Source organism: Corvus brachyrhynchos, unplaced genomic scaffold (genome assembly GCF_000691975.1).
Source record: "Corvus brachyrhynchos isolate BGI_N302 unplaced genomic scaffold, ASM69197v1 scaffold307, whole genome shotgun sequence".
In the NCBI taxonomy this organism is placed as follows: domain Eukaryota; kingdom Metazoa; phylum Chordata; class Aves; order Passeriformes; family Corvidae; genus Corvus; species Corvus brachyrhynchos.
Genome location: NW_008239288.1, coordinates 1,641,102 through 1,656,170, shown reverse-complemented (window position 1 = coordinate 1,656,170; position 15,069 = coordinate 1,641,102). Strand labels below are relative to the sequence as shown.

The 15,069-nt window shown below is 46.1% G+C and overlaps 1 protein-coding gene across 1 annotated transcript in view; it reads left to right on the top strand.

Moving 5' to 3' along the window:
- CAMK1D (calcium/calmodulin dependent protein kinase ID) overlaps positions 1–14,821 on the top strand; it is a 123,434-nt gene extending 108,613 nt beyond the window's left edge. Inside the window, exons 10-12 of the mRNA XM_017740351.1 lie at positions 2,661–2,748; positions 3,690–3,828; positions 7,207–14,821. Of these exons, the coding sequence (XP_017595840.1) occupies positions 2,661–2,748; positions 3,690–3,828; positions 7,207–7,328 (349 nt within the window). The 3' untranslated portion in view covers positions 7,329–14,821. The remainder of the gene's footprint in view (positions 1–2,660; positions 2,749–3,689; positions 3,829–7,206) is intronic.
- Positions 14,822–15,069: the final 248 nt, after the last annotated feature.

Sequence of the window (15,069 nt, the reverse complement as noted above, 5' to 3'; positions counted from 1 at the left end):
ATATATATGGAGAGAGAGAGAGAGAGCCTGTATTGGAACTACATGCCCAATCAAAAGCTTCATATGACGAAACTGTATTTTCAAATCCTTGTGGAGACTGGCAAGAACGATCTTCTGGAAGAGCTGGCAAGGGCATCATGCCCCAAGAACTTGTTCTGTCTGTGTTTCCAAAACAAGATTTGACAAGTGGGAAACAGGATCTGTTCTTATAGAGTTTGCTAACCAACTTGTTTGTAAAGCAAAATGCGTCATTAGCTTTGGTGGAAAAAATGTCCTTTGCAAGTGTAAGTGAATTTTCTGTCTTGGTCTTTTTGATCAGTTACTGAAGGGATGGGTTGGCTTGTAGTTTCTTCTGAGATCTGTAGTATGATAGCCAGTGCTCCCAGCTGATGTGTGTTGAGGACACCTGCCTTCACCAAGGAGGTGTTCTTGGGCAGAGCAGAGTGCTGATGACATTTTGGAGTGACTCTGACTTGCAGTTTGCATTCCTACCAGGAAGCTCTGCTAGGGCCTCTCTGGGAGTGTGGATTGCTTGGGGTCCATCAGGGTCTGTGCTGAGCCTGGCAATATTCACTGTGCAGGACAGAGGATGGAACAGTGAACATGATGCTTAACCCAGGTAGTGCCTCACAAAGCTTTTGGTCACCTGGCCTCAGTGGGAAATCCAGGAAATCCAGCTTGCCTCCCTGTCAGTGGGAGACGTGATCAGAAGGAATCGTCTTCAAAGATCTGAAGATCATTCAGTTCTAAGCCAAACACTTCCCTTTCTCCATTAACAGCACAGGGACCCAAGAGAGGAAGTCAAGTGACATTTGGGAGCCATGCTTTGCCCAGTTCTTCTGTCTGCTCAAGGCAGAGGCTACTTGGCAGTGACAGTGAGATGGGGCCCTTCCCAGCTGGATGAGAGTTACCCTGGACCCTGCTCCTTCCTGCCCACAATCCTGCTGCTCTGAATAACCCAATAGAGATGAGCTCAGTTCCAACAGGATGGGATTGGTGGGTCTCCATTCTTGAGACATGAGGGTTTAGTCCTTCCTCCCAAGATTAAGTCATTGCTCTCATCTCTCTGATGAAGATCCTGGGAGATTGTTGCCAGCAGGAAGGCAGGCAGCAGTTTGGAGAAGGCTGATCTCAGCACTTCTTAGATGTGCCATGGACATGAAGACAGAAAAAGCATCATGTCCTTAGAGGAAACAGGGTTACAGTTTGGAATGATGCGGGCAAAGCGAAAGGGATGCTTCCAGTACCCGGGACACATAAATGGAAGCAGCAGGCCGGGGTATGTAAGCAGAGTTTCATCTTTTAAGAAGCACAAAGTAACGCTGCCATTCCACTGCCTTAGTTGGAAAACACAGAACAGTTCGGGTGCCGACCTCTAAGGAAGATGTGGACTAGCTGGAGAAAGTCCAGAGGAGCTCACTAGATCAGAGGATTAGAAAACATGAGTTATGAAGAAACAGTGGAAGAATCAGTTTGTTTAGTCTAGAGAAGATGGAGAGAAGTCATCATAACAGTCTTCAAATATATGAAAGGATGCTTCAAAGACAAGGGGAATAAACTATTTTCCATGTTCTCTGGGAGATAGTGAGGCACTGGAATAGGTTTCCTGACAAGTCTCCATCTTCTGGAGATCTTTAGGGACTGGTTAGTCATGTATTTGTCAAAACTATTTTGACAGAAGTGGGGTGGGTAGAAGGACAAGATGAACGCTGAGTTCCCCCAGACCTTCTGATTATCCTGTTAGAGCTCCCCAGACTGGGATGCTCTGGTCCTGATGGATTATTCAATATCTTATAATTTTTTATTGCTAATGGACATTGTTTTTCTGAAAAAACAATGTGGCTAAAAAAATTGATTTCTGAAAGTATCACATACAACATACAATGCAATCTTTGCCTCCTTGCATCACCTACATTAGGTAGCACTAATTACCCCAGCTCATGGCCCAACATCAGCTCACTATGGTGCCTGCTCTTCAACAGATCTCATGCCTTGAGGAGTTAAATGAATCAATAAAATCCCCTTGAAATAACTGAGTTTGGTGAAGATTCGAATGTATCTTTATCTGTTAAAGAAACTGTGCAAGATCAATCAATCTTTTTAGGTTAAGTGTTGCTCAGCTTAAGCTCTTTGTGCAGCCTGTGCTGCTTTAGTGAGTGTCCATGTATCTGCTTTACTGTAAATCTACATTAATCATAATGAATGACTATGTGCATTGCAGGGTGACAGGAAAATCTCCAGTGCAAACAGAAATCAGACAGGTTGGAGTGGCTCTGGAAGCTTCTGCATAGCTGAGGCTAAAAGTAGTCTCAGCCTGTTGATGTTAAATCTTTGGATGTAAAGAAAAAAAAAACATAGAATGTCTTCATATGGGGCTGTAATGGTGATAGAAAGCAGCCATGCACCAACAAAATCAGCCTGTACCTCTTTGCAGCTGCCAGATCTACAAGCCTTATCTATGCTGGCTTTATTGCCCCAGATTTTCCACCACAGCTGCCAGCAGAGACAGCCGTGGGAAATTTGAGCCCCTGTGTGAATGAAATCATCATCACTGCAGGTGCAGTCACACCTGGGACCAGCCTTTCTGCTGAGGAGAAAAAATAAGAGTATTCAAGGGGAGGAAAAAATCACTTAAAATGTGCCTGCTCTGTCCATTTCAGGATTGCTGGTGATACAGCACTCAACAAAAACATCCACGAGTCGGTCAGCGCTCAGATCCGGAAGAACTTTGCGAAAAGCAAATGGAGAGTAAGTGACCCATCCTGAGGGCTGACACTGACACACAGCTCTGCTAACACAGTGGCCATACAGCCATCCCTGCAGCAGACTAGTGCTTTTGTCGCCCAAAATTGTGGTCAAAATAGTTGGCCCAGGCTTAGGTTACATGACCCTGCAGGGCCTTTTATACAGGACGGTGTTCACCAAGTACCAGATGTAATGAGTGGGAGAAATGGGACTGGGGCTGCTCATAGCTAAAGCACCCAAGGTTATATATGGAATGGGGTCAGCACTACCCGGGGACATGAAGAAATGCGTGTTGGGGCAGGGATGGATTTGTCAAATACAGGACGAATCCATCCCTGTAGGCTGCTGCTTCATCCCAGCTCAGCACTAGGAGGACAAACTTTTGGTAATGATGTTTCTAGCTTAGAAACTAGAAACCAGGAAAAATTTGAAAGATAGCAGGCTTATTCCCTTCTAACACTCTGAGCAGCCAGGAGAAGAGCACAAGTAACCCTTCTGCCTCCAATTGTTTTATTCTCTATTTCTTTCTTGCTGTTTTTCTCCAGCAAGCGTTCAATGCCACGGCAGTCGTGCGGCACATGAGGCGGCTACACCTTGGCAGCAGCTGGGACTGGGGCTGCTCATAGCTAAAGCACCCAAGGTTATATATGGAATGGGGTCAGCACTACCCGGGGACATGAAGAAATGCGTGTTGGGGCAGGGATGGATTTGTCAAATACAGGACGAATCCATCCCTGTAGGCTGCTGCTTCATCCCAGCTCAGCACTAGGAGGACAAACTTTTGGTAATGATGTTTCTAGCTTAGAAACTAGAAACCAGGAAAAATTTGAAAGATAGCAGGCTTATTCCCTTCTAACACTCTGAGCAGCCAGGAGAAGAGCACAAGTAACCCTTCTGCCTCCAATTGTTTTATTCTCTATTTCTTTCTTGCTGTTTTTCTCCAGCAAGCGTTCAATGCCACGGCAGTCGTGCGGCACATGAGGCGGCTACACCTTGGCAGCAGCCTGGACAGTGCCAGTGCCAGCTTCTCCAGCACCCTCAGCCTCGCCACGCCGCTCCCCGACGCAGCCACACGGAAAGATTGTGAGTAGCCAACATCCCGGGAAAGCTCCCGCCACAGCAGCCGAGCAAATCCACGGGATCCCTGTTCTCCCTTGACCCCCAGGCTGCAGTCCTCGCTGCTCATAGGTTTGGCTTTGTGCAAGCAGGTGTTTAAAATAAGGACTTGAAATGGGCCTAGGCCATCACTTTTGGCTGGCCGAAAAAATAGTGTTTCAATTGGAAGGGTTTATGCACTAAAAAAAATGAGGTATTAGCTTGGTGATTTGTGAGAGAAAAACAGTTTCTTGTGGAGAAAAAGGGCTTTTACTTGGGAAAAAGACCCAGACCCCCAAAGCAACAAAGTTTTGAATTTGGTTGAAATCTGAAGAAGTTTACTCAAACTGTTTACGTTGGAGTTTACAGTATTATTATAGGGCATTTTTTCTGTAAAAATTGCCTTACTTTCCTTCTCCATTTTCCATGGAGAAGATTGATCCTACCAGTCAGACCCACCTTCCGAGGCCAAGTTAAGCTCCTGCACGAAGAGGCTCATTTGTCTGAGCAGGAGTCAGGCTCTGTGCACCACAGTGGGACTTGTTCCTCTGCCATGTTTGTTTTGTGCTATAATTGAGATTTGCAAGCTGCCCAATGGACTCAGATGTTTGGGATATATATTTTTTCTGAATTCTGGGGGAGCAGACATGGCAGTGAAGGGACTATTTTGAAGACAGAAGTGTGTCCTTTGCTGTGAAGCCTATATATTCTCTGGCTTCTGAGCATTTATTTTATTCTCTTCTGTCCATCTGTAGAGAGTTTATATTGTGAAATGGAGGGATGTGGCCTTTACAATTGAGGAGGATTACTTTAAAATGCAACACCAAAAAGAAGTGCTGATAGCTTTTGGTATTGCCAGTCAGTGCTTTGCTGTGGACTGAAGTAGTCATTGCTAGACTATACCCCGCACTATTCTGGAGCTGAAAGCACCTGTTATTCAGGATGGATTTCGGGTAGTGCTGCTCTCTGCTTCTGCCACCCCTGCTTGCCACCCCCTGCTCCTTGACAAGGTCATGCCACCAGCCACAGTCCCCTGGCTCTGTGTGGAAGCTGTGTTTCCTCTTGCTGTCATGGGCACAGTCTCTCCTGTGGCTGGGCTGGGTTCTGCCTTCTGGGTACTCTGCGAGATGTATTTTCATCCTGTGCTGTGGCTGCGCCAGAGGAGAGCCCCTTCCCTCTGCATCAGGCTGGGCCTGATGGGGATTCATACTCAGTGTCCAGTTTGTGATGCCCGGTGCCAAACCCTACAGCTGCTGCCAAAAAGCCATCACTGTGCCCCTGGCACATACCTGGCACCTGCAAAGGAGCAATGCTGACCTCCCTCAAAGCACTTCCAACCACGCACTGGCCATGCAGCAAAGTAGAAAACCCCCTACAAGGGAGAAATGTGCCTTGATTTTGGTTCCTGCTGCAGTATGGCAAGGCTGGACCCCAGTCAGGTCTAGAGCATCTGATGCATGCTTTGCTGCTAAACTGGTGGGTGATTAATCTCCATCCATCCATTTAATTAATCTAAAATGGTGTTAATTAATGGCAATGAGTAGTCTGTAAAGTGTTAAAACACATGTGAACAGGAAGGGTGGGAACAGAAAGAAATCTGTTCAACCACTACAGAACCAGGAGGCCCCTGTACAGAATGCAGCCATATTTTGCAGTGGTGAAGTCAACCAGGACATGAAAGATTAAACCAGATGTGTTAAGATGTGATGAATTTTTACATGCCAGAAATACGAGGCAGAAAAATATTGGAAGATTTCCAAGCGTCCAAGGTTAAGTCCAGCTTGGCAGACAATGCAGAAGAATTTTCCTTCCTCAAAGAAATCATTTAGAGAGTTGGAGATGCTGGAGCCCCAGAGAACCAATGAGGAGAGCCAGCAGCAAACACAAGGAGTTAAGAGGAAGCTAACATATCAAATACATTCCATCCAGTACCTCGTGGTAGGAAAAAGGAAATCTCTGAGGTCTCTGTCCTGCTTCTTCTTTCTCAGTGGTTTTCTCTGTGTACAGATTCCTTGCACGAAAAAGATCCCATGCAGCAAGTTACATGATCCAGCTGTGCCATCATTACACAATAGACTCCTGCCTGATGCTATTATTATACATTTAGTGAGCTTTCCGAATAGTTTCACACGCAGCAATTTCACATCCCTGAAGACAGTTAAGTATGGCCTTTGCTTGAGGGGAGGTTATGTCAGGCTGCATCTGAAATCTCTGTAGTAGGGCAGAGCAGAGATCAGGCATTAGGCTGGATCATGCTACCTGTCGGGAAGAGAAAGGGATTCCTAAGGGAATCAGTCAGGATTTCTCAAGTGTATTGGCCTGATTCTCAGTCCATGGTTGGTTTATTCAATTTAGTCGTGATTGGACTGACTAGATTATTTATAGGTCCTAGAGCTCTGTATTTTTAAGGTTATAGATAAATTGCAGTGGGAAGCCAAGCTGTCAAATGTCAATGGGAAAAGGGATGTGGCCAAGTATATGTACAGCATAGTCATCCTTGAGGATGAAACACCACCTTGAAGTGTGGAAAAGTAGTTAAAAATCCTAACAAGTATCAAAAAGATCCTGAGGAGTCAAAAGGCCATGTCAAACTCCAGTCTGAGAATATATTAATACAGGTTTCATCCATCTTTCATTGACCAGTCTGGAAAAATGAACTGTATTTCTAATCACTCTGAGCCTGCATCTTATCAGAGCAAGGGGACCTGCTTTTCTTGCACCGGAATACTGGTACTCAAGAGATACTCAACTCATGTCAACCTGCATCTCAGCTGAAAGTTCTGGAGATGTCCCAGCGAAGCCTGGAGCAATGTGAGCTGTCACTAGAGTGATGTCCAAGTCACACAAATTTACATTCCCTCTAGATTTACTGGAACTCAGCAATGGATGTGATGCACTGTACTTCTTTATCAGCAGCTTCTCAGGATACCTGGGGAACTGTGTTTAGCCCAGGTGCACAGTCTGTTCATTTAGCTAGATGGCCATATGAGACATTTCATCATCTTTAACATGCCCAGGAGGAAACTACTGTGAGCAAGTACAATGCTGGAGGGATTTTTGAATCCCACCACTCTGTCTTCGGCCCTGGAAATGTGGCATCGGTGTGGCTGAACCTGTACCAAAGCTGGACATTGAGTCACTGTGAGATGTGCGTGCACTGCTGGTGGTGGCAGTAGGTGAATGACCATGGGCAAAAGATGCCCTGTGGAAGTACCCAGCCAACCCACCACTGCAGGAAGAGCAGCAGCCCCTTCTCCAGCTGCAATCCTCTCCGCTCCGTAGCGTGCTACGAAACAAACTCAGCTTTGCCCAAGTTCCCACCTCCAAAAATAACATTTCTAACTGTGTTTCTGGCTTTCCTTTTAGGTATGTCTCCATCCACTCTCTGTAGTTTTGTTTCATCTGCTTCTTCAGGCGTTTCTGCGGTAGGAGGGGACCGGAGACCCAGACCCACCACAGTGACCACAGTGCACACAGGGAGCAAGTGAGCGCCGGAGCGGCGAGGAGCGGGCAGGCGGCAGGGCTGGCAGGCGGCCTCGGTGCCGTCCCACCCTGCTCGGCGAAGGACTAGAAGAAAGAAGATTTTTTATGGCCATATTTTATACTGCAATTCTGAAATGTTTCATTTATCACAAACTGCAATGACTCCAGGAGGAACGGAATCTAACAGTCTCTGGTGCTGTACATATATATATACATATATATATATATATATAAATATATATATGTATGTGAGTCTAGCAATGTTCTAACTAATGAACACTCATTCTTTCCCCCAGTGATTTACTCTTTTCTCAGTGTAGGTAACAGTATATGTTGTATTTTTTCCCATTAACTACAAACATCTCAACTGGATTATTTAAATAGAAATACTTTCTGAGCATTATTTTTTTTCTTTTAAAAATTACTTCAAGTAATATCCCTCTTCCAGTTTGCTGAGGGATAGGCTATTTCTGTAGGTAGGAATTGGCGTTAACTTTGCAACATGGGAGGATTTTAATGGCATGCCATTTCTTGCTCCTCAAATTGGACTGCAAGTCTGTCTGGCTTTAGCAGAGCTGTTACTGCTCAGATTAAGAAACTGCTGCTTTCCCCTCCATCCTCCTCCTTGAAAGCCATGGGGAGAATTAAATTGCCACCATTTGGGAGTCAGCTCATCCTTGGCCGCATTCCCATGGTGCTGGGGGTCAGCACCCTTGTTTCAGAGGAGAGGCAGGTGCACAGTGTCAGGCAGGAGCTGACCAGAGCTGTGCAAGGGAAATGACAGGGCATGGTCTCATCCTGCAGCTGCCATCTCCTTCGAGTCGCTGTGTGTTGTGAGCAGAGGGAAAGAAAAGGAAGACATGGGGCTGGGAATCGTCATCCTCTGCCACTGACTTGCTGTGCTGCCCTCAAGCAAGACATTTAATTCACCAGCCTCTGCACAGTGTGGCCTCTGGCATGGGATGCATCCAGCCCAAGGGCTTCATGGTAGAGGTGCTGAGCACCCACAACTCCTCAGGACTTTGCCTGGCATTGCTGATGCTCAGCGCCTCCCAGAGTGGCCAAAAGTGGGGAGAGGAGAGGCGTGAACCCCTCTGTAAAGCACTGGCAGGATCTGGTGTAGTAGCCCCATTATGCTCGGGCTGAGGGTTGACAAGGAGCACTGAGCTGGGAAAGCAGGACCTCACTGAAAGGCACAGGCAGTGGGGGCAGTGGTGGCACTGGCTCTCCCTTCTCCCCAGAAGCTCATACACCAAAGCAAGCCCAGTTTTCCCATTTTTTAATTACTGAAAGCATACACTTCCCAGGCTCTTTGTGCTGGTGCATCACACAGGAACAGCCACCATGACTGTTGTGCTGCTGTGCATTAAAGCAGCTTGAAACAGACACGAGAGCAAATTTGCCCAGATTTGCTAAAGGACTCCCTCCAGGTTACCTCAATGAAATTCCCATCTGTGATTTTGCTTCAAGGAGGTGAGAAGGGAGGCAGGTGGCAGAGGCAGATGCCCTTCACTGGGCACTCTACGGCCCTCACATCCCAGGTAGGTCCATCCCTGCCAGAGGCACAATTCCCTGCAGCGTGCTCTGTTGCCACCCTTGCCTCATTTATTCTGCACAAGAAATTGTGAAAGCCAGTCAGGGACAGAGCTGAATGTATCAGGCAATAGTGCCTGTGCTGGGAAAAGCTATAAGATATGTATTTTTCATTGAGTCTTCTGTGTCCTTCTCCAGGTTTAGCTGGTTGGCTTCAGCCAGCAGAGTCGGGATTTCATCCATCGTACTAAAAAGAAAGCTGGGGAAAAAAAGCTGGAAAAGCAGGTGGCAGTGAGCACTGACTCTGATTGAAACAGCCACTCCTTCAGTGGCACTTAGAGCTGTTGCACCAGATCTCTAGTTTCCTCTGTGTTAAGCTGCTCCCTGTTTTCAGAGGGCTGTGGCACATCTGAGTGACACCCTGGGAACCCCGGTGCACCCACTGGGTGGCATGGATGCTCACACTGAAAAGGCTTTCACTCCAATTTCTCATTTTAGGAAAGAGAGCAGATAGTGAACTGCTGGGGGCTTATAGCAAAACTCCGCATGATTTCCACAGTGAAGATTTCTGACCAAGATTTGGGCAGACTGAAGTGCAGGGGATCTCCTTGCTGCAAGTCACACTCCTGTCCCCATCCGCTTGCCACTGCCACCATATACTTTTTATCAGCATTTACATCTGAGCTCTTTATGTCTGCTGCAAAAGCATCAAAACACGAATATAACACAATTTAAACTCAGTCTAAGGCCGTTTATTTTACCAGCCTGAGTAAGGAAGTTTTAGTTTTGAGACACTCCAACCCCAAGAAATTCAAGGTTATTTTGACTCCCCCATGATTTCCTAAGCCCAGCTGGCCCTGTTCTGTTCCAGTTGCAGGTTGTAGATAGACAGTCTCCCAGTTTGGCATCAGTGGAGTTCCCCACATTTACACACATGCAACCAAAAGCAGGATTTGGTTAGGGAATAATTTTGTCTTTGTAGAGCAGTTTTAAAGGTTAGGGCTCAAGTGTTCCCTCTGCACCTCCTCTTCTGAAACCTGAGGTCTGGTTTGAACTTGACCTCAGCAGTTGCTGTGGCCACTGATTAAAATACAGCATTCAAATGAATCTTGCAGAAAAAAGAAAAGCAAATGGATTTCCATCTCCAAAACAAAGAGCAGTGACGGGAGCAAAGGCAGACATGCTGTCCTGCAGCTGGGGGTTCCCATGCACTGGCTGTCCCTCCTTGCTGGATGCTTTCTGTGGGTTTTTTTGTTGGGAGGGGTATTCTTTCCTTCCATTGTTGGAATTAGTGTGATTTGGTTTTGTTTCTGCAAGTAATATTCTGCCTTAGTTGTATAGTTTATCATCCTTCTCTTCAGCTTGCTATCAACTGCTGGGATCTAAAGATAAGAAACAGAAGCACTTAAGAGGAAAATTGTTCGTTTCTGTTACAGTTTTGGTGGTGGGGAGCTCTTCTTTTGTATCAGTCAAACACAGCTGGAAACCTGACCGAGGTTCACCAAATGCTTAGAGATCTCTCCTGAAGCGTCACTTGGTTAAAACTTCTCAGTTTAAATCTGGGTAAATCTTTTAACGGGGGTGACTTGGCAGCACCCAGGCCAGATTTCTAGGGGGGCTGGAGACATTTGCCCCTTGGCAGCACAGCCTGATAGGGCAAACACTCCAGCCTTGCTTGCCAGGGATGCTCCAGTGCTTTTGCATGTCCTTCCCCTGCCCCAGCCCACCTCTGCTCAGCCACTCTCACAGGAGAATGCAAATGTGGAGAAATAATGTGGGCATGGGGAGAAAGCTTCAAAATAAATCCCCAGCTGGCCTTGCCATGAAGGACTAGGTAGAAAAATCACTCTGGGCTCTTTTCCAATGAACTGTCCTACTAAACAATCTGTGATTTTGCTGCTTGCATGAGGACTTCAGCCTGGACTCTGTTTGTTACCCTTTTCTGCTTTGCTTTACTGATACCGATGTGTTTTTCCCTTGTAACTTGTTTTCCTCAGCTCCTTCCCCTTCTTTTTCTTTGCTTGCAGCTTTGATTGTTGATTTTTACCTCCAGAGTCACAGAGGCCATCTCTGATGCCAACAGCAGTGCTCTTGATGGGAAAACAAAACAAAAAAAATCCAGAAAAGCTCCAGCTGGCTCCTTAGCCTGCAGAAGATGTTGTGAGGACAGGCTGCCCGTGAACTCTGTGAGCTGAAAGTCAGTATTGCAGTGGCAGGGGCTTCTGCTGATGATTTTGCATGTGACTTCATTCCCAGTGCATCCTAACTCTCTGCTGGATCACCCCTCGTGCAGCACGAAATGGATATTGGCCCTGCAGCACGGCTAGTGGGGAAGTAGGAGTGTGGGGAAAACCTGGCAGAGTTGCTTTCTTGAGACTGTCACTCTGCTGCTGCTGCTGTCTCCTCTGTCCTGGTTGCTGTTGTACAGGTGCCATTAGAGTAGCGGGTAAAAAACAAAAAAGAGGTAGGATTTTACCTATGCCTTGTGTGTCTGTTATGGTTGTGGTGCCGAAATAAAATGAAGCAATGATAGAAGTTCATTCTTGACATGAATCAAACCACAAAAGGGGGTGTGAGCCCACTGGTAGACATCTCCATGTAGTTCTGCTGTAAGCATTGGATAGGGGTTTCTGCAGTGTGTGTGTCCTGCATACCTCCATGGCTACTGACAGTATTTTTTTTAATACTGGTTCTTTTGGGTCCCTGCCTGGTTCTGAGGAAATTCAGGTCTTGTCCTAAGGTTTTTTCTGTCCTAGGGCCAGCATAACCCCTGATCTCAGGCTTTTCTCCCCAAACCCTCTGCAAACCAGAACATGGGCCTCCAGGGTGCCCATGAAATGCAGTAGCAGCTGGACCCAAGGCTGTCCCCTTCCTATTTTTAGGGAAGCATACTGCCAGAGAAAGCCAGCTAGCTTTCAGCCATTGGCAAGCAGAGAGGATATTGCCCTTTGATGTGAACTTGGCATTAACTAGATCAGCTCTAGGGAAACCTGTGCTATTACTTTCTTCTTTGATAACAGCTCCAGCCCTGAGCAGCACTGAATGAGCACCAGATAAAAACACCAGATTGAGTTTGCCAGCAAGATCATGCAGGCTGTAGCCTGTTCGTTTTGCTCTTTCCAAAGAATCAGGGGATTCATCTACAGTTTCTAGGCTGAGCCCCAAGGTACAGAAGTAGCTTCCATTCAGCATATGGAAATTCTCATTTGATGCGATTACTCATGTTCTCACTCCCATGCATACTTACCTGTCTGAACTGGGCCCTGAATGCATCCCAGAAATTACTCATGGGAAGGGAGTTTTGTCTTCCTTACCGTGCTTATTTTCACCAGAAACTCAAACACTCATTCAAGCAAAAAGCAGAAACACACACAGAGACTACAATATCCAAGGAAAACAGCATCAAGACGAAGAGTGGAGGATTAGTTGGCAAATCATGGGCAGCAATGGCTGAGTGAGGGAACAGCGACCTGCTCACAAATGCTGCATGGACAAGTTTCCCCTGGTAAACCAGTCGTCCCAGATTTCATGCCCAGCAGCAAGTTTTACCCAATCCCTTTTGTTTTCCCTCACATCCCTGCAGCCGGGTCCTGCCTTCCCACCCTGTCTGTGGGGTGCTCTGGTCTCTGTGACACACGTGTGTGTTTGTGTGTGCACATGCACGTTGTGACCCCAGGGATCACAGATCCCTCTGCTGGGAGATCAGGAGTTGGTCCAGGTTTTTGGTCTGACTTTGCACAGTTGGTTCAAAGCTGTGTGAATAGTGTTTGTAGTGGAGGGCAGGGGCTCTTTAGCCCAGACTCTGGTTTTCAAGGCCCCCTTCCCCACCACAAGCAGTACCACTTACCTGTCCAGGTAGCTTTTTTTTTTTTACACTCCTCTTCATAAATGCTAAGGTCAGTCGAATGGCTCTTACAGTTTTTCCATACTCCGGAGTGGAATCAGGGCATGTGCATTGGCAAGCGTTGTGAAAAAACACTGCTGAATTAGTGATGACATCAACTGTCAAATAAATGCATGATACTGCACTGCATGTATTAAACTGCTGTTCACTGTTTCTGTATTTCCCGAGCCTTTTCTTCATGCACATTCAACCCAAACTTCCTCTGAGGGAATTACTTCTATGTATTGCTTTTAAAGGACTCAATGTATCTGTAACTTGAATCCATTGTTAAGTTTAAGTAAATGCAAAAGCTAATGTTTTGTAAACAAGATACTGCAAAGGCTGGTAATGTATTTTGTCTTTCTGTTGAATGCTCTACAGCATGTACACGAAGAGTCGCCATCCAGAGCAGCTTAAAATTATGCAGCAGTCACATAGGTGTAGAAACAGGGAGCTGGGGAGGTGAGAATCCCTGTTTTAATGCAACACTTACAAATTTGATCTGCATCAGAAATTCCTTCCCTGGGTCACTAACGCTCAGAGCTACCAAGAAACATGGTGTGTCTCTTCGTTTTTATTTTTTCCTTTTGGTTTATTTTTTCCTAGTGAAAATTCAGATTGGTTCATGCAATTCTCAGCATTTTTCTCTTCCTACACAATAGTTCTTTCTCACCTGTTGCAGAATGAGCTGCATTTTGGGGACCCAGATGCTGTGATTCTTTGCCTGCACAAAATAGTGCAGAGACCTGAGCTAAACTATCCCATTTTTTCCAAAGCATCACCACCTAAATACTACTATTTAATCCTTGAACCTCCAAGTAATACCATTTATTAGTGGAAGAGTTTGCTGTGGTACTTTCCCTTCTTCCACGTGGAAACCATGTCCTTGCCTTCTCTTCCATTAGTCATTGACCCATTTTCATCTGTGCAGGTCTTTCCAAGGCAGGGTACAGGACTGACTCCATGGTTCTTAGCTCCAGCCCAAACCTCTTGTGGGCATCAGCAGGGCTTTGGTCCCAGCTCCTGAGTCGCTGCTGAGCGGAAGATGCTCGAGTTCCCAACACTCAAAGCAGAGTCACCTGAAAGGCCTGGGAAATTGCTCTGTGTTCCTGGCAAGGGCACAGCAGGCAGCAAGGCTGGACAGCAAGCACCATGCTGGTGGCATAGTCCTTGGAAATTATGCTCCGTGGTGGCCAAAAACACCAAGAAGTCTTGAGCCCACCTTCAAGGCTGGTGCTCAGCCAGGGTTGTGCCATTGCTGAATCACTATATGGTAGCACAAGAAATCATCAGTTACAGTTGTAAACTACAAAGCCTGAGTTCAGATTGCTGAGGCAGCACCTGGTGCAAGGCTCCGTGAGGAGGTGGATGTGTGCTGTGGTTCCTGGTGGGTGGGAGCTCCTAGGGGGTTGCTTGGAGCAGCTCTGAGCTTTTCCATCTCTCATCTTGCATCCCCTGAGCCCAGCATAGCATCATACATGCTGAGTCTTATTAGATCAAGCATGACCCCCAAAGTGAAGAGTGTGGAAGGTTGCAGCTCAGTCAGTGCGACTCATGTTTCTGGTCAATGCAACATCAGTGACCTGCTGTACATTGACCTCTAGTTGAGAAACAAAATTTTGGTCCATTTGGGCCTTCTTTTAGATAGATATTTTATTTGTGTCAGCAAACAGTGAAAAAAAAGCCTGATCTGCCCAGAATAGTGACTCCCCAAATATCCCCAACTGCAGAACATCCCTCGGTTGACTTCTAATGAAAATGCAAGCATGTTTTCTACAAAGGCTTAAATCTTAATCAAGGAATGTCAGTGTGCCTAATATTGCAGGTCTTGTGATTGATACAAGTTCATAACAGCATCCATGTCCAAAAAGAAGGGAGAATGTGTATTTACTCCATGCATGTATTAAGGCATTGCAAAAGTTTTATCTGCGTAATGAGTTTGCAGTTCTGCAAATTGTTAATGGGGCTACATCGCAAGTGGTTCTCTGCCTTGACAATCATGTATACATATCGAGATTTCTATCATAATGACAATTTAAAGGGATGACTAATTGTTTTCCTCCAATAAATCCAATTAAATCAGCCTGGTGTGAAGTCCGATGATTTTGAGTGCATGAGTCTCCACCCACGTGCAAGAAAGGGAGTGAATAACTTCTGTGGCTGCTCCACTGCCCTGTTGTGTTTTATGCAATGATGTTCCTTTATGTCCCAAGGGAGAATAATGAGATTTTTTTTCTCCCCAGTTCACTCCATAGGGAAGTGAACAAAAAGGATGATTTGTCCTTCAGATGTTTGCTAAAGCTGTCAGTGGAAATGGTGTTCAATGTCAA